The sequence below is a fragment of the Geotrypetes seraphini genome, chromosome 2, assembly GCF_902459505.1.
Source record: "Geotrypetes seraphini chromosome 2, aGeoSer1.1, whole genome shotgun sequence".
Taxonomy (NCBI): domain Eukaryota; kingdom Metazoa; phylum Chordata; class Amphibia; order Gymnophiona; family Dermophiidae; genus Geotrypetes; species Geotrypetes seraphini.
The window spans coordinates 443,722,486-443,742,965 of NC_047085.1; the positions used below are offsets into that span (position 1 = coordinate 443,722,486).

At 40.7% G+C, this 20,480-nt stretch overlaps 1 protein-coding gene across 3 annotated transcripts in view; it reads right to left on the minus strand.

Moving 5' to 3' along the window:
• Positions 1–2,622: 2,622 nt before the first annotated feature.
• ARMC4 (armadillo repeat containing 4) overlaps positions 2,623–20,480 on the minus strand; it is a 378,797-nt gene continuing 360,939 nt past the window's right edge. For all 3 annotated transcript variants that reach the window (XM_033931435.1, XM_033931436.1, XM_033931437.1), the window contains exon 20: positions 2,623–3,066. In XM_033931435.1, the coding sequence (XP_033787326.1) occupies positions 2,953–3,066 (114 nt within the window). In that variant the 3' untranslated portion in view covers positions 2,623–2,952. The remainder of the gene's footprint in view (positions 3,067–20,480) is intronic.

A 20,480-nucleotide genomic window follows, 5' to 3' on the forward strand; every position in this document is an offset into this window, starting at 1 on the left:
AGGGCATAGAGAATTCAATTCATGGAGAGGGACAGATTCTTCAAACTTTCGACAACTACAAGAACGAGAGGGCATTCGGAAAAATTAAAAGGGGACAAATTTAGAACCAATGCTAGGAAGTTCTTCTTCACCCAACGGGTGGTGGACACCTGGAATGCGCTTCCAGAGGGTGTGATAGGACAGGGTACGGTATTGGAGTTCAAGAAGGGATTGGACAATTTTCTGAAGGAAAAGGGGATAGAAGGGTATAGATAGAGGGTTACTATAAAGGTCCTGGACCTGATGGGCCACTGCGCGAGCGGACTGTTGGGCATGATGGACCTCTGGTCTGACCCAGCAGAGGCACGGCTTATGTTCTTATGTGGGCACTGCTTGCCTAGGAACACAAGGATGTGATCTCACAACCTCTGGGTGCAGAGGCAGCAGCTAGACCAGTGAGCCACACAATGAGCTAAATGCACATATTTGTTAATTGCAAGAGAAACTGCGGAAAAGTGTAGTGAAACTAAGGGCTCCTTTTACTAAGGTGCGCTAGCGTTTTTAGCATATGCAGGATATTACCGCACGCTACTCGGCTAGAACTAATGATATCTCAATGCTGGTGCTAAGGTCTAGTGTGTGCTATTCCATGTGTTAATGCCTTAATGCACCTTAGTAAAAGGAACCCTAAAAATAAAGGAAGTGAGGACATTAACATGATGACATCATAGCATCCTGTTTTCATACATTTTCACCCCATATATAGTTCACTAACATTTCAGAAAGTTTGGCTAGTTCGTATTATGATGTAAATATTCAGTTTCCGCTTTTCATCATGCATAATAGTATTCCTTTATTCAACATTCATATAGATGTTTATGTGATGCGTGATTGTGTCTATTTTTATTATGGTTTGGTTTTGAAGTACCAATTTTAATGGTTATTTCTTTTTGTCTTATTTTTGCTCTTTAGATTTTACATATACCCCTGAGGCAGGCTTTTGAGCTGAAACATGGACCATGTCGGGTCTAATTTTATCAATACATTATTTTAAACTGTGTTGGCCCCCAGTTGATGTGCACAGCTCAATTCCTACTTCTTTTGCTTTGTTTTCTCTTCATGGAGCTTTGTTTCCTTGGCTTTTGGATTGTTTCTGTCGAGGTTCATTGCTGCTGCTGCACCCATGCTACCATCCTATGCTTTCTTGAACTCTATCATGGTTCAACTTTCATTGGACTTCTGAAGGACAAGCTGCCAGGTATGACTTAAGCCCTTAGTAATTTTATACTAGGGAAAGAAGGAAACAGTTTGCAACATGGTTTTCTGGTGTCTAAGAAATGAGTGCATTCCCTGCAGAAAAATAAAGCTGTTCTTTGTTTAGATCAACGTCTCTCAAACTTTTGTAGCTCTGGCACACTAAACAGAACAAATGTTTTTCACGGCACCTTAACCCTTCCTGTTACAAAACTGTAGTACGGTTTTTAGCACTGGCCGCAGCGGTAACAGCTTCAATGCTCATAGAATGCCTATGAGCATTGGAGCTGTTACCATCACAGCAGGTGCTAGGGTTTTGTAAAAGAGGGGGGTAAATGGAGTTCTTTAAGCTATGTACTGGTAATTGTAACAATGGTGAAACTAAAGTGGATAGAATAGAATTGCTACTCAATGCAATGGATGAGCTTGTGTTGGAGTGCAAATTAACTCAAAACACGGCTGAATAGTCAACAAGCAAACACACATTTCATCATCAACCATCTGCAGTCGTTCTCTTTTATTTCAATTTCTGTCAGAGCTGAAAATCCAAGTTCACAAAGATAAAACGATCCAAACTTTAACAAAACCTTAATTGTTGCGCAAGTTAGGATAACTAATGCATAAAAAATAAAAAAAGACTTGCTGTTAGTTTTCAAAGAATGATGCTTGTCTGGACAGTTGTTTCTTTACACACAGAGATGCTCATAATGTTGACAGACTCATGCTTATGCGACGTACATGTCATCTATTCTAGTGTATACTTATGAAAGGAATTATAAAAATAAGGGGCTCCTTTTACTAAGGTGCGCTAGCGTTTTTAGCGCACGCAGATTAGTGCGCGCTAACCCCGTGCTACGTGGCTAGAACTAACACCAGCTCAATGCTGGCGTTAGCGTCTAGCGCACGGGGCATTGTAGCGTGCGCTACTCCGCGCATTAAAGCCCTAACGCAGCTTAGTAAAAGGAGCCCAAAGTAAAATTCTGGAATCTTCTCGTGGCACACCTGGAATTTCTTCAAGGCACACCACTGAGCCATGGCACAGTTTGAGAGACACTGGTTCAGATGAATAAAATATTCATATAGGTGTGCGCATATTTTCTTTTTTAATCTTTATGTACTATTAGTAGACTTTTGTATTTATTTCCTGTTTATGTATAATTAAATGCAGATCTTATATGACTAAATACTTTTTAACAACCTTGGAATAATTCCTTCAGCTACAGTGCTAGTTGTATACAACACTAGATGTAAAATCTAGGCATCTGTACTGAGCTCTTTTCTGTGGCTTGCAAGTGATCAAACAGACAAAATCATAATGACAATATGAATAGACAGTTTTAGCAGGCAGGGAGTTGGTCAAAACATTCATGGAGTTCGCATATAGCCACACACAGTGAAGAAAACCATCTTTATTATGATTGGATTACAAAGTCATAGATGGGAAATTTGACAGCAACACTGCTTTCATTTACATTTTTTTCCAAATATTTTGACTGGCATTCACATATAAGCATAAAGTGCCATATAAAATATAGGATATACTCAAAATGTAAATCCTATAATGTTCTTTTTATTTTTTAAATAATTTTTGTTTAATGTTAATATACATTATATATATATATTCAGATAGATATTATTTTGTGACTCTAGGTTTAACGTATGCTATAGTAATATATAATTGCAAGTAGAACATTAAAGCTTGTACAAATTCTTGACATTTCACCCATATCTTGCCTTCTCATTAGCCATGGCAAGTCTGCGTATATTTGATATGCAACCAGCTGCAGCTTCCTGAAGTATTTCATCCGTAGATCCTACCATATCCATCAGAAGCTAGTAAAAAAACAAAAGGGAAAAGTAGCAGGAGAATAAATAATGAAAAATAAGGTAAATTATATTAGTAACCAAGTTAAATCCGGAATACTAAGACAGTTGGAACAGGTCTGGTCAATACAAATTGTATTGTTTAAGGTAGTACAGAAACAGTGGCTTAGATTTACAGGGCTTTTCTAAAGGCATATGGAGATCCTTTTACTAAACTGCAGTAAAAACCGGCCTTAGCATGCCCTTCTGTGGGTTTTTCCTGTGCACTATGGCCTTTTCCCATGTTGAGGCCATCTTTATTGCATTGTCTGATGTTCTTAATGGCCATGAACTAACATTGCCATTAGCAGCACATGACCATTAAAAAGAATTACTGGGTGGGCACTTACCAATGCCTACAGTATTGTAGCTAATAAGGACTCACCCGGTAATGCAGATGTACGAACTGATTAGCGCAGGGTGCTTTTAACACCAAGGAATGAATTTAGTGATTCAAGAATTTTATCATTTATAACCAGTCTGCTACTTTTTCTTCCTACATTGGATATTGCAAACCATTTGTCTTATTGGTTTTTTGTTTGTTTTACATGCCTTCATGTGTACTGTAAGTGTGGCCAGTTAAATAATGAGTCTAAAATCTTAATATGGCTTCATTTCGGAGCGGGACATACACCACATGGAATTAAGCAGAATGATTCCCTTAGGGCCTCTTTTATGAAGCTGCTGCAGTAACTGCCCTGAAGCCCATAGGGATTTAAAGGGCTTTGGGGTCATTGCTGCATGGCAACTGCTTGTGCAGCTTTGTATAAAAAAAGGGGGGCGGTGTTAATCCTTTCTGTCAAGTCCAGGCTGAAATGATAACTTTTTAAAAACCTAAATATGCCATTGAGCAGGTGTAAAAGCTACTATGGAAATTTTTCCTTATATAAGTGTCTTCTCTTTGAGAAATTGGAAATGTGTGTTGATTTTAGTTCTAACCGAGCCTTGAACATATCACATCCGATTGAATCTCTATGCAGTGTATAAATCTATAATAATAAAATGGTAGCCCGCGCATGCGCACTTGCAAAGCGTGTTCCCTGATCCCTGTTCTGTCGCGCTGTGCCAGCTTAATGCGCATGCGCACATACTACGTCACCAGACACGTGTCGCAAGTGCGGGACCGCAGCCAGCCAACGATCGCCTCCACAGCGGAAACACTGGACCCCAGCGCTGGACATCCTGCTCTCCTGTCGGCTCCTCTCACGAGCCGCACCAGCGTCGGAGAAGGCTTCCGACGCTGGCGGGGATCGAGAGGAGCCGCGGCGCACCTCAAGGGGCGGGAAGGGAAGCGATTCAAGCAGCGTGTGCAGCACTCTCCACACGCTGCTTCGGGGCCTTCTACTGCCCTGATGCGTCTCTGATGATGTCATCAGGGACGTGCCAGAGTAAATCAGGGCAGTACACGGCCCCGAAGCAGTGTGTGGAGAGTGCTGCACACGAAAAGTCACCATGCCTCAGAGCGGCCTGCGAGGTTCCTTACAGCCGGTAGGCTGTTTTAAAGAAGAGGAGCCGCATGCTGGACAGGGGGAGAAGGTAAGAGGGTCAGGGGGAGAAAGTAAGGAGTGCTGCTGGACAGGGGGAGCAGGGAAGAGGAACAGAGGAGCAGGTAAGAAGTGCTGCTGAGCAGGGAAGAGCAGGGAAGAGGGACTGGGGAGCAGGGAAGAATTGTTGCTGGACAGGGGAAGCAGGGAAGAAGGACAGGGGGAGAAAGTAAGGAGTGCTGCTGGACAGGGGGAGCAGGAAAGAGGGTCAGGGGGAGAAAGTAAGGAGTGCTGCTGGACAGGGGGAGCAGGGAAGAGGAACAGAGGAGCAGGTAAGAAGTGCTGCTGAGCAGGGAAGAGGGACTGGGGAGCAGGGAAGAATTGTTGCTGGACAGGGGAAGCAGGGAAGAAGGACAGGGGGAGAAAGTAAGGAGTGCTGCTGGACAGGGGGAGCAGGTAAGAGGGTCAGGGGAGAAAGTAAGGAGTGCTGCTGGACAGGGGGAGCAGGGAAGAGGAACAGAGGAGCAGGTAAGAAGTGCTGCTGGACAGGGGGAGCAGGGAAGAGGGACTGGGGAGCAGGGAAGAATTGCTGCTGGACAGGGGGAGCAGGGAAGAAGGACAGGGGGAGCAGGTAAGAGGGACAGGGGAGAAAGTAAGGAGTGCTGCTGGACAGGGGGAGCAGGGAAGAGGGTCAGGGGGAGAAAGTAAGGAGTGCTGCTGGACAGGGGGAGCAGGGAAGAGGGACTGGGGAGCAGGGAATAAGTGCTGCTGGACAGGGGGAGCAGGGAAGAAGGACTGGGGAGCAGGTAAGGAGTGTTGCTGGACAGGGGGAGGTAAAAGGAAGGGAGAAGGCCTACTGCTAGACAGGTGGAACAGGCAAGGGGTGATGGTGGACAGCCGAGTAAAGAGAGAGACAGAAAGCGGCCAAGGAGAGAGAGAAAGAAAGAAAAACACACACATCTATTCTAGCACCCGGCTAAAGAGAGAAAAAGAAATAAAACCACACACACACAAACACACACACATATATATTCTAGCACCCGTTAATGTAACGGGCTATAAAACTAGTACCATATAAAAGAGTTAGGGATATTGTTTTATCACTGGGCAACAGAGGATGCTGGCCCAGAAGTGTGAAAACTACAACTCCCGGATGCACTAGGCTCAGTAGTCCTGTTGAGTCACAGGGGTGGTCTTCGGGCAGGGAGAATATATGCATGAGCCTGAAATCAGTTCAGAGAGGTCCCTGAGAGAGAAGAGAACTCCTAATATTTCCCTAGACATCAGCTGAGGGCAGAGCTGTGGGAAAAGGACTGATGCCTGTATTGCTTGGCTGAAGTAAGCCAAGCTAACTTTCTGTAAAGTGTGAGGCAAACTAAAAAGAATAAAAAGTGTTTTGTTCATATGAGACTGTTGTTATGTTCTAACTTCTTCCCTCCAGCACATGTGCTTCCTTATTACATACCAGTTTTCTGAAATTGTTTTTTATATGTGTATGTGATATACGTACACATGTAAATGCTGGCATGTCCACATGCAAACAACATAGGTATCAATGCTGCCTTTATAAAATAGGCTTAAATTAGATGTCTTTTTGTTATTTGGACAGAGGTGTCTTAGAAAATTACCCCCAAATAAATAGCATAAAAACAGTATAACTCTGTGGTATTTTTGCTGGATATTATTTACTTTGAAAATTGATGTAACTTATGCATGTATTGGTTGTACAAATTAGATGGGCTTTATGGTATGTTAGATGGCAACGTGTACTACTCTGTGGATTTTAAAAATTAAAGTAAACATGCACTTAGTTTGAAAATTACTGCAGGACAGTTGGGGATATTGGGGAACAGTTTCGAAAGTATTATCAGGTATGTATCAGAAAGAAGATTCACTCTCAATGTTGGAGCTTGAAGATTATTTAGCCCAGGTCCCCTTGCCGACACTTACAGAAGGTGAGGGAGTACAGCTTTCTTTTCCTATAACATTAAAAGAGGTTGAGGAGGTAATTGAGGCCCTCCCATTAGGTACTTCTCCAGGTTTGGTTGGCTACATCAATAATTTTTATATGAGTTTTAAAAGGTTGGTGACCCAATTGTTGACTAGGGTCTTTAATTCTTTGGGAAAAGATCCATTTTTAGCCTCAGACCTGGAGGCTTGCTGTGGTGACTTTGATACCTAAACTGGGCAAAAATCCAGAGGCCTTTGAGTCTGACAGACAAATTTTGTTATTAAACATAGACTATAAAATCTTTACAAAAATTTTGGCACAAAGATTGCAGGAGGTTCTCCCTAAGTTGATATATGTGGATCAAGCTGGCTTTATTTGCTAGTGCCAGACCTTTGATAACATTAACATTTTGCTTTTTGCTGATGATGTTCTTTTATTTCTCAGTAACCAGGAAGCTTCTTTGAATAATCTTACATAGGTTTTGGAGGCATATGGCAGGACTTCAGAATAATATGGATAAATCTGAGATTCTCAATATTAATTTGGATCCTGCTTGTGTACAGGTATTGCAATCTCATTTCCTGTTTGCTGGGTGCGTAAATTGATTAAATATCGGGGGGGTTCAGTTAACATCGGATGTTGCCAGTTTATATAAGACTAATTGCTCTGCCCTTCTACGACAGCTTTTTCGGGAATTGGATAGATGGGAGGGATTGACACTGGGATGAATGCCTTCATGGGAACTTCTGCCTAAGTTGTTATATTTCTTTTTGGCCCTACCGATTGAGAACCCAAAGATGTTCTTTTGTACCCTGACTCGCAAAGTGTTTGCTTATATTTGGTGTCATATGCCCCCCAGGGTAGGTTGGGCACTCTTATACCAATTAAATTGAGTGGAGGCATAGGAGTCTCTAATTTCTTCCTTTATTATCAAGCTGCATTATTACAGGAAATAGCGGCTTCTAGCCCTGGATGCATATAGAACAGGCTTTTCTCCTAGACATTTGGTTGTGGAGACTTCCCTGGACCCCAGTTTCAGAACTTCGGGTGCAGTTGTCAAAAGGCAACCCCTTTCTAAAAGTGATTCTTATCACTTGGCATAAATTGCATAGACAAATGTTCCCGGAGTGTATTTATTTTGCTCAAATGCCTCTTAGTGTGGTGCCTGGCTTTGGCCCTGGGGGAGAGGAGCCTATTTGCTTTCATTGGGTTCGTGCAGTGTTGCACACCTTTGGTCTGGTTTGGAATGACTTGAGCATGCTTCCCTCCTAACAACTACAGGAAGACTATAGCTTGTTAGACAGAGAGGCTTTTACATATACTCAATTGTGACTGTTTTTAAAGAAACATGCTTTTGGGGATCTTGTCTTAGGGGAAACTGGGCTGGAGAAAGCTTTAGGGAAGGGGATGGGCAGGGGAGGGGTGTCCCATCTGTACCAAGCTTTATTACTTTGCGAAGCTCCTTCAGATCCCTATAAGATGCAGTGGGCCCAGGAATCAGGATGGTTAAGCTTGGATTCCAACTGGGCCTGGGTCTATAGGAATTTGTTTACTTTACCATTGGCCTAATCTTTTATTGAAAATGGATATAAGATGTACTATTGCTGGTATATGACTCCACAGCATTTGGCGAGGATTTATGGTAGCCATCTGGGATTTTGCTGGAGGGGTTGTGGTCAACAGGGCGATTTTCGACATATTTAGTGGGATTGTTTATCTATAAATGGTTACTGGAATATGGTGAACCAGTTATTAGTATAACTCGTAAGCACTGTCCCATGTTGATAGATTGTTGTCCTTTCAATGTTGCTATTCCAGGTTATTCTGTTCAGGAACACCATTTAGCTGTTTTTGTGTTTACCATTGCTCAATTGGCGCTAGCAAGGATCAGACGCTCCTCTCGGATACCTGATAGACAGGGTCTCCTACACAAGTTGGAATATATGCAAAGGATGTGTAAATTGATGGCTTTATATTGTCAGGCCAGGCCTTACTCCCTTACCACAAAGTCTGGGACATTTATAAGGCTTGGAGATCAGGTAATACAGCTTAAATTCTCCCACCTCCCTCACTGCTCCTACTTATGTTTTTTGGGGTTTACTCTACATCGCTGTTTTGTTTTTGGAGGGGGAAGGGGATATGGGAGAATTGGGACTGGGATGTTTCTATTTTGTAATGCTGTTTGGAATTACTCTGTCTGAATGTATGGCTTTGTTATTGAAAATTCTAATAAAAATTTCGATTGGAATTTTATGGGATGCTTTCAAAGCAACTATGAGAGGACAAATTATATCATATTCTGCATATAAAAAGAAACTGTTAAGAAAACAATATGTGAATTTGGAAAAAGAAATTAAGAATTTGGAATTAAAATTGGTTAATAAATGGGAACAGGAGACATTTCAAATATTGTTAAAAAAAAAATGTGAATATAATGAAATTTCCTCTGGGTTAGTAAGGAAAGATATTTTTGCTCAGCAGGTGGTATATTATGGTAGTGCAAATAAGGCTGGAAGATTATTGGCAAATTATTTAAAAGCAAAGAAAAGGAAGGAGAAAATAAGCATAATTAAAGATGAGTTAGGAAATTCTCATTCTCAAATTGGAAATATATTAAAACAGTTTTTAAAATATTATAAGTCATTGTATTCTTCGGAGTCTTATTTAAATAAAGAGAAAGATGGGATGGATTTTTTGAGTTTAGTTGAAGGTCCTAAGGTTCCTGATCATATAAAAAGAAATTTAGATAAACCTATATCATTAAAAGAGTTACAAATGGCATTGAAATCCCTTAGAGTTGGGACCGCTCCAGGTGGAGATGGATTTACAGTAGAGTTTTATAAAGAATTTCAAATTTCCCTATTACCGTATTTATTAAAATTATATCAGGATCAACTGAATAAAGGTTGTATATCAGGCACTATGGCAGAATCTTTAACTATTGTTTTGCCAAAGCCAAATAAAGATCCAACATTGGTTTCAAACTACAGGCCTATATCTTTAATAAATGTAGATGGTAAATTATTAGCTAAGATTTTAGCATTAAGATTGGCTAAAGCTCTTCCGCATATAATAGGAATGAATCAAACTGGATTTGTTGCTCAAAGACACTCTTCTAATAATACTAGACTGGCATTTCAGATGTATTATTTAACAAAACAAATTAATGATCCGGCTTTTTCGGTTTCACTAGATGCTGAGAAGGCTTTTGATCGTGTAGAATGGAGTTTCATGTATCAAGCTATGGAATGGTTTGGTATTGGATCCGGATTTATACAAATGATACAAGCATTGTACTGCTCCCCAACTGCTCGCTTATATATAAATAATAATTTTTCGGATGCTTTTAAGTTGCAGAGGGGAGTTAGACAAGGTTGTCCATTATCTCCTTTGCTCTTTGATATAGTTCTTGAACCCTTATTATTAGCTATTCGACAGGCAAAGGACATACAGGGTATTCCATGTGCTGGAGTGGAATATAAAGTATCTGCTTATGCAGATGACATCTTGCTTCATTTGAGGAATCCGGAAAAAACAATCCAATGTCTACTGAAGATCATAGATACATTTGGAAAATTCTCAGGATACAAAATAAATTGGACTAAATCAGAGATTTTACCTTTAAATGTGCATTGTACAAAAGGTATACTTGATTCTTTCCCTTTTATATGGAAAGAGGATGGAATAAAGTACTTAGGTATTTGGCTGAATAAAACACTTGAAGAGACAATGAGAATAAATGAAAAATTTTTATTACAAAAAGTTACATAGTTGTGTGAGCAATGGAATCCTTTACATTTGTCCTGGTGGGGAAGAGTACAAACTGTTAAAATGATGATTTTGCCTGTGGTTTGCTATCAATTGGGAATGATACCAGTGTTTTTTCAGGGGTCTTTCTATAAAAAATTAAATAGTATTCTGGTTAAATTTATTTGGCTGGGTAAAATTGCAAGAGTGGCTTTAGTGTCTTTGCAAAGACCAATTGAGGAGGGTGGGGTAAATTTTCCCAATTTTTATAGGTATCATCAGGCCTATATCATGCGCCAAGGTATGTATTGGGTCCTCCCAGAGCTTTTGGAACAATTACCAGAGTGGTTAAGGGTGGAGAGATCACTTATCTTTCCACTTAGGCTTGATCTTTTGCTTGGTATAAAAGTGCCTAGAATACGTAAGGACAATAGAGTATTAATGGATACTTGGAAAACATTAAGGTTTGTAGACAAATTAACTACTGATTCTATTTTAAAATCGAAACAACAGACTATTTGGGTAAACTCCAAGATACAAATAGGCGGGTTTAAGGTTGTCTGGAAAGATTGGATTAAAGCAGGTATAAGATCATTAACGGAAGTAATTGATAATGGTAAGATGCTTGAATTTTCACAATTGCAACATAAATATGGTCTGAATAAAAAACAAAATTATAAGTGGTTGCAATTGAAGCAGGCTATTCAGGTGGGGTTCCCTGAATGGAAATCTTTAAATGATCATTACAGCTTAGAATTCTTATGTTTCCAGGCAGATTTTCTGGGTCACCAGGCCGCAAAGTGGTATAAAATTATATCTAATTATTTGAATAAGAAGCCTAAAAATGGATTAAGAGATATTTGGAGCATTGAGATTAAGCATCAGATTAATGCATCTCAATGGCCACGTATTTGGTCTTGGAGAATTAAAGGTACGATGTCAGCATCTATTAGGCAAACATGGTTTTTTTTGTTGCATAGAGCATTCTGGACCCCTACTAGATTACAAAAATTAGATTGCTCTAAGTCTAATAGATGCTGGCATTGTAAAATTGAAGTTGGAACTCTAGACCATCTTTTATTTTATTGTCCATGTATTCAGGCATTTTGGATATCAATATGGGATCAAGTTAATATGTTGATGGAGAGTCATGTGGCTTTATCCTATGACACAGTGATTTTTAGAATGTGTATGAGGGCCAAATGCCAAATATCTGCAGCAAACAATAAATTATTGTTGATTCTTACGGGAGTGGGAATTCAACAGATAACAACTAATTGGAAAGACTGTTCTAGATTGAATTGTAATTTTTGGTGGAACTCAGTTTGTCATATGTATAAGATGGAAAGATTTCTTGCGATACAGAGAGGATATTTTAAAAGATTTCAAGAGGTGTGGAGGCCATTAATTGAATATTATAACGAGTAAAGTTTATTCTTTTTCCTTAGGGGATAATATATAGAAATGGGATGGGATGGGAGGGATAGGGAGGGAAAAATATTGGAAATATGTTGTTATGAAAAATAAGGAGATATATGTAATAGGATGGGATATTTATTGTTGTGCATTACTGGGTATAATAAAATGTTTAAAGTGTTTGAGGAAGAAGGATGAGGGGAGGGACAGATTTCATGTCAGATTAATTGTATTATCAAAAAGGGATGTATAATTATATATAAATTTGGAAGGAATATTTTATTGATATGGAAAAGGGTGAGAGGTGGGGGGGGTGGAATAAAAACATGTATAATAATATTATTTAAGAATGCCAAGTGTGTTATGTAAATTAATTGTAATAATACTGTACACTTGTTGAAAGAAATAAAAAGGAATAAAGATTAAAAAAAAAAAAAAAGAAAATTCTAATAAAAGAAACTTGAAGAAAAAAAAAAAAGATAAAGAAGTAGGTTTGTATTTTTCAGTGGTTTAACAAACGTGTCAAGTCGGAAGGAAAAATTCTCTACATTTTCTAAAGAAAGAGAAATACAAAAGAGAAATAGAGATGAAAGACGAAGTTGCTATCTGTGGATAGGCCAGATTCTTCAGCTTTTTGGTATATATATTTCTAATGAAGCTGGCAGACATAGCTAGTAGCAATCTTTTCCATTAAAATGATCTGGATATGTTTGCTACAACATTTTGTTTATGCATTTTTGTAAACCTTTGTACTTATTGAATATTTTGAAACAAAAAAAAAAAAAAAATCCAACCAAGGGCTCCTTTTACTAAGCCATGTTAGGGCATTAACACGTGGAATAGTGCACGCTAAATTGCTGTGTGTGCTAGATGCTAACGCCAGCATTGAGCTGGTGTTAGTTCTAGCCGCGTAGCACAGGTTTAGCGTGCGCTAAAATGCTGCGTGCGTTAAAAACGCTAATGCAGCTTAGTAAAAGGAGCCCCAAGATTTCTTTGATTAGGCAAAACTAATTACAAATGCAAGAGAAAAAAAATCAATCACAGTACAAAAAGTAAAAAGAAAAAAAACATAACAATGCTTTGAAATTACAGCAGTCCACACAGAAGAAAGGTCACCAAAGGAAGCCAGCTGACAATATCTAAACTAATCAAAAAGCAAGCAATCGAAAAATTAAGGGGTCCCTTTATTAAGCTGCAGTAAGCACTTACTGCAGGGCATGCTGAGGTCTCTCACAATAATTTTGTCATGTGTTAAAAAATAAAATTTATTTTCTGGCGCTGGGGGTCAGTGTGGGAGAGGAGACTAGGCGTGTTCTGCGTTAACTGGTTAGTTCAGCTATATTGCTATTTGCTAACTTACCCCCTCTTTTACTAATGCATAGCGTGGGTTTTAGCGCCAGCAACGGCGGTAACCGTCAGGGCAGTTACCACCGCTGCCAGCACTAAAACCAGAGGGGGTTAGTGCGTGAGCTCTTATTACCTATACAATGGGTGAGGGAAGAAGTTCATGCACTAATGGTCACATGCTATTGAGAAATGAATGTGGACATTAATACAGCAAATGGAAAAATTGTTCATTTTACTCCGGCAGTAAAAATGGTCTTGGTGCATAAGATAGCGCTAAGACTACTTTTTACCGAAATTGGGGAAAGGGCCCTTAAGAAAAAATACAGCAGCAAAAATCAGTTGATGTCTCAAGCCAACAGTTGCATCCAGTGAAGCAGTTGAGGTCTCTGCCACTGAGGCCCTGATGCGATTTTCTTCATTGGGTGATGCTCAGCATGAATAGCACTAATTGGCATACAAAAGGATACAAACAGCACAGCTTGTGTGCTGGCTGTGTTGTTTGTTTGTAGCCTCTCAACTGCTTGGATTTTTTGTGACTTTTATGTTTTTATATTTAAGATAGCTAAGAACCCTATAACACCCCTTAGGAAGGCATTTTTATTAAAACACGACTCGTGTTTTTATCTTCTGGGTCAAGTTTGACTGTATACACACTTTTTGGATTGTTTTTAAGTTATTTGGACGCTTATTAAACTACAAACTAGTACATCCGATCTTCTGTTCTACAATCTCTTTGTTGTTTTGCTGCTTTGATTCCTTTGTGGAACCTTTTAGTGCTATTTGGATTTTGTTGTTTTGCGGATTTCCCCAAGCCATCTCAATAATGGCCTATGGACTTCGCTTTTAGGAAATTATCCAAACCTTTTTTAAACCCTGCTAAGCTAACTGATTTCACCACATTCTTTAGCAACAAATTCCAGAGTTTAATTACACATTATGTGAAGAAATATTTTCTCTAGTTTGTTTTAAATCTACTACTTAGTAGCTTTATTGCATGCCTCCTAGTCCTAGTATTTTTGGAAAGAGTAAACAAGCAATTTACATTTATAGACCTCTATCATATCCCCTCCAATCTGTCTTTTCTCCAAGCTGAAGAGCCTTAGCCACTGTAATCTTCCCTTTTATCATTTTTATTACCCTTCTTCTGTACCTTTTCTAATTCTGCTTTTTTGAGAAACAGAGACCAGAATTGCATACAGAATCCTAGAAGCGGCCGTACCATTATAACATGTTCATCTTTGTTTTCGATTTTTTTCCTTATAATTCCTAACATTCTATTTGCTTTCTTAGCCATCGTCGCACATTGAGCTGAGGGTTTCAATGTATCTTCAACAATGGCACCTAGATTTTTTTCCTGGGTTTGAATCCATTTGTTCTGGTTTTAATAATATTTTCTTCAGATGTCAATCATGAGAGACTGCCCATACCTTCAGCATATAACCTTTTGCAGTACATTATCAAATCTAACAGAGAGGACTTTTTCCAAAGAATTGATTGCTTCCAGAAGTGCTAAAGTTGTTGCAATATGAGGTGTTCCAAGTTTCCAAGTTTATTTTAACATTTTGATATACCATCTATCAAGCAATAGCTAAGTGGTTTACAATAGGAAAAAATATGATAAAATAAAAAAGAAGAAACTAAAAACATTAACTGGTATAATATAATAAACTGCTCCAGAACTGTAGATTCCATATACGTTGGGAGTTGAAAGGTGCAGATCAAATGTGAAGACGTACAAAATATTTATTTTGCATTTGTTTTTACAATTTATTTTATATATGTGTTATTTATGATTTGATACAGTCACTAAATTTAAACCTCTCCACCAGAATACTCTAATTAACCATTGTGAACACAATCTAATAGCAGAGAAGGAAAGTTTTCTTTTGGCCCTGCCACCCTTACCTCTTCCATCAACGGACCGGGAGCTGTTGAGGGCATGGGAGAGTACTCCACCCCTCCCCACCGCTGCTAATCGCTGAGCCAGATAAAAGGCTCAGTGCCTAATGGCGTGCCATCTAAGGTGCACGTCAAAGACCCTTGCCTTAGCGAGCACCTTTACGAAATGACCAAGAAGTGACCAAACTATTACCCTCTCAAGTCCGCCTAACCAGTCCTTGCTAAGCTACAATCCAACACTACCCATCTACAACGCCACAGAACTCCCTCCTCAGACCCTGAAGAGACCAACAACTCTCAACAAGCCAAGGAAGGAAAAGAACTTCCCCACCATTCCCCGCAACTACAATATCCGCCACTCTTAGCACCACAATGATAACTACACCACAAAAATACCCACAAGCTATCCTACTGATTATCCATAGAAAATCAGACAAATGGTTCGACAACGAACTACTCTTACTCAAAAGGCAATACAGACAATTACAAAGAGAATGGAGAAAAAGTAGCCAAGATTCCACAAAAACAGCATGGAGAATACTGAACCAAAAATACAAACAAAAACTGAAAGAAAAAAGAAAGACATACTACTCAAAGTAAATAGGAGAAGAATCCCAAGACACAAAAAAGCTATTCCAGTTACTAAAAGAACTCACAGACACCACACTCTACCTGACCAATAACAACTCCATCCCTCCCTCAGCCACACTCTTAGCCACATTCTTCAAAAACAAGATCACAACTATCAGAGCCACGTTCAATGGAACACCTATGCACCTAGAAGAGATCGCAACTTTCCCCACAGAGAAAGAATCAGTTGCAGCAGACAGAACTTGGTCCCATTTCTCACCTATACAATGGTCAGGCCTCAACAAACTTTATAATAAATACAGCCACGCAGCCTGTGACCTTAACCACTGCCCCCCATACCTATTGAAAACCTCCAGTACAATATTTCACACCCTGCTACTACAATGGATACAAACTTTACTCACAGATGGCTTTTTCCCACAAGACCTCAGCGAAATCATCATAACTCCGATCCTAAAAGACCCCAAAGGAGCAACAGACCAACCATCCAACTACAGACCCATAGCTTCAATTCCACTTTACGTCAAGCTAATGGAAGGCCTCGTAGCTAAAGCCCTAACTTTATACCTAGGAAACCACAACTTACTCCACCCCACACAGTCTGGCTTCAGAACCAACTACAGCACTGAGACCCTACTAGGAACACTCATGGACACTGCTAGACAACACCTCAGCACAGGCAAGAAAATGCTGATCATACAACTAGATCTCTCTGCAGCCTTATATCTGGTAGATCATGACATCCTTTTACAAATACTAGACTCAATAGGAATCACAGGCAAGATACTATCATGGTTTAAAGGATTCCTACAATCCAGAACTTACAGAGTTAAAACAAACAAAGAAAAATCAGAACCATGGTCCAAACCCTGCGGAGTACCCCAAGGATCACCTCTGTCTCCCACACTCTTCAACTTATACATTGCTTCTCTCAGCTCCTGCCTAGACAAACAAGGCCTAACCTCCTGCAGATGATATCACCATTCTCCTCCCCTTCGACCAACCAGCGCCCTCCATGATAGGCACAATACACAGAACACTTGAAACAGTAGCAACATGGATGAAAGAACACAAACTAAAAACTTAACCCTGACAAAACAAACTTCAAACAGCAAAACCCCAACCCTAACAAATCTAGTAATAAACTCGATCTCATATCCCATTCAACCCAAGCTAAAACTCCTTGGAGTGCTGATAGACAGAGGCTGTACCTTGCAACCACAAATCAACAAAATAATAAAATCATCATTCGCAATTATGAGAAACCTAAGACAAGTTCGAAAATTCTTAGACAGAAAACAACTCCAACTCTTGATACAATCTCTAATCCTAGGCCTAATAGACTACTGCAACATATTATTTCTCCCCTACCCAGCAACCATGATAAAACAACTACAAACAATACAAAACACAGCCCTAAGACTTATCTATTCACTGAAAAAATGCGACCACATCACAGAGGCATACCACGACTCACACTAGCTCCCAATACAAGCCAGAGTACACTTCAAATTTCACTGCCTACTATTTAAAGCTATAAACGGAGAAAGCCCAACCTACTGGAACAATCGACTAATTCAATCCACCTCAGACACAGGAAAACCCACACACTATTCACACACCCGCCAACCAAAAATGTCAAATGAAGAAAACTGTATGACAACCTACTGGCCACCAGAGCAGCGAAACTTGACAAACAACTCACCAGTCTGCTGATTTCGACCACAGACTACAAAACCTTCAAAAAAGAAACAAAAATCCTACTCTTCAAAAAATACAACCAGATCTGTCCCAAGCTTTACCTGCAATACTACCTACTCCTTAGCAAATTAGAAAATGTTCAAACTATTCCTTATGTACAGTGGTGCCTCACACAACGAACTTAATTGGTTCCAGGAGCAAGTTTGTTATGCGAAAAGTTCGTTATGTGAAACGCGTTTTCCCATAACAATACATGTTAAAAAAATAATTCGTTCTGTAGCATAAAATATGCTAAGATGACATAAAAAAAGATAAATTTTTTGTTATTATTTTTATTTAGATACATCTAAAAACATACATCTCCCTGTTCTTTTACTTCCACTATCTTCCTATCCCATCTCTATTCCCTTTTGTCCCTCTCCCCATGATCAATCATCTCACCACCTCTCTCTGCCCTCACCCTCAGGGTTCAAGATTGCTTCCACTCTTTTTCCTGTTGTTCTCTCTGCCTGTCACCCTATGATTTAGCATCCCTTCTGCCCTTGTCCAATATTTCCCCTTCTCTCCCTCCCTCTCATCCCCTGCTCCAACATGTGCTTTCAGCGGCCTTCTCCCCCCTTAAGCGTCTTTTCTTCTCCACTCCACCTTTCCTCCCTCCCTGCCTCCACCTTTGTGGCGCTTTTGCACCCGACCGACAACAGAACAGGCCCGGTCGGACAAATCTCCCTGTCCTGTAGCCACGAATCTAAATTACCTTCTTACAGCAGCTGGATTATTGAAGCTGCTGTAAGAGGTAATTTAGATTCGCGGCTACAGGGCAGGGAGGTTTGTCGGCCGGGCCTGTTGTCGGTCGATCGGGGGACCTGACCAGCTGTGCACATTCTTCGGGGCGGACCGCCCCCTCCCCCCTCTTTCGTTCGCCATTGCCTTCTTCCTACCTGCCCTGCCGCAGCCGCACACAGCCGACCGGAAGTCTTCCTGATGTCAGCGCTGACGTCGGAGGAAGGGAGGGCTTTGCTTAAGCCCTCCCTCCGACGTCAGCACTGACATCGGGAAGATTTCCGTTCGGCTGTGTGCTGCGACAGGGCAGGTAAGGAGAAGGAGACTACCCTCGCGGCTCGACCAACCCCGCTGCGATCCAACCCCGCAGGAACCCCGGAAGGATGCAGCTCGGGCGACTTCGTTGTGTGAAACGAAGTCCGTTGTACGAATCAAGACATAAAGTTCGTTGTGCGCAGCGTTCGCTGTGCGAGGCGGCCGTTATGCGAGGCACCACTGTACTTCTTAATATCATGACAATTCTTATGTAATCCACCTTGAACCGCAAGGTAATAGCGGAATAGAAATCACTAATGTAAAGTAATGTACTCATGGAGTGCCAGCTCTACCACACACACATCACAGGCATAAAAAAAAATCTTCAATGCTCCTTATAAAATATTATGACACCCTTATGCCTACCTATATGCTTTTGAAAACCCCCAAGGAAGAAGGAAGAGCTTGAATTCTATACAGTCCCAAATTCCCTGATGAAGTGGTCACAGACCATGCAATACTGGCTACTACAGGGGGGCTTTGTTATATATTAAAAAACAAAAAAAAAAGATTAGGGGGAGGTTTGCAAAAGCATATAGGGTGTCACAATATTTTATAAGTAGAATGGAAGGTTTTTATACCTGTGATGTGTGTGTGATAAAGCCATTGTTGCTGGCACGCCATGATTTGAGGTTTTTTCCTTCTCTGCTATGAGAGTGCTCACAGTGATTATTTAAAGTATTCTGATGGAGAGGTTTAAATTTAGCGTCTGTGTTAGGTTTCTTTCACTCATTTATACTGATTTTTTAATTGGATACAGTTGCATTTGTTTGTATCTGTAATTGCTCCTGATGCAGCTCTATGATTGGGCGAAATGTGGTCCACATCAGGCTTTTTATTGTTTGAGATCTCTTGAGCTGAATAACTATTTTATACCTTCTTCACATGTGATCTGCTCCTTTTAACACCCTGTGCTGTGTGCAGACCACTGGTACCTCTGCTGATTCTAACAATCCCATATACAATGCCTGGGCCCATCAAGTTCAATTGCAGCAGTGGACCTCTAACAACCTCGTCTGACACAGATGCCATCACTACAGAGATTCCTCACACAGCAACACTAGACAAAAGCAATGCCTTCAACTTTGCAGGAAATCTGCACCTCAGCAGTCACTGGCTAGGGAGGCAACGCCCTCTGCTCTGGGCTTAGTGTGGTCTAAGCCTCACTATGAATGGTGGTTTCCACACCTACTTCCACTTCAGGATCCAGCTTCCTTTCTGCTGTTGAGATCTGTGGATAGCGCAGAAGAGACAGGGAGGGGGTAGAGATATGCTGCTGCTGCTGCTGAAGCACAGGGAAAGGGGGGAAGGGGGAAGAGAAATGCTGCTGCATCCAATTGGGGAGAAAGAGAGAGAAGGAGGGAGACGGAAGACAAGGGAAAGGAGAGGAACAAGAGATGGCAAGTCCATGGGAGAGAGGGAAAGGAAAGGAGATACCAGACCATGGAGAAGGAGGGAGAGATGCCAGGGCATGGGGGGAGGGAAGGAGACAGATGCCAGACCAGGGGAAAGAAAGGAGGCAGGAAGAGAAAGGAAGGAAGGAGAGGAGATTCCAGATAATGGTGGGGGAGGGGGAGTTGGAAGGAGAGAGATGCCAGGGCATGGGGATAGGAAAGGGAAACTAAGGAGACAAATGCCAGACCAGAGGGAAAGGAGGAAGAAGAGGTGCCAGAGCATGGAGGGAGGGAAGGGAAGGAGATAGAGATGCCAGACCATGGGGTGGAGTGGGAAGGAAGGAAGGAAAGGAGATGCCAGAGCATAGGGGAGAGGGTGGAGACAAAAAAATGGAGAGGGGGTAAAGCTGAAATGAATCATGTACAAAGGAGAGAAGGGACACAAGATATACAGTTTATTGAAGGGATATAGAAAGAGGGAAGATGCCATATAGAAGAGAGAGAGGATGGACAGTGGATGGAAAGGGAAGAGAGGGTGGATGGAAGGGGCAGAGAGAGTGTGGGCAGTAGATGGAAGGGGCAGAGAGAGGGCAAATGTTGCATGAAGGGAGAGAGGACAAATGCTGTATAGAAAGAAGAGAGCAAAGAGAAGATAATTAAAGCAGAAACGGTAGAAAGTTTTTTTTGTTGCTTTATGTAGAATCAATTAGTATTGTAACTGTATGATTGATAAAAGTTTATAAACAGGAAATAGAAATA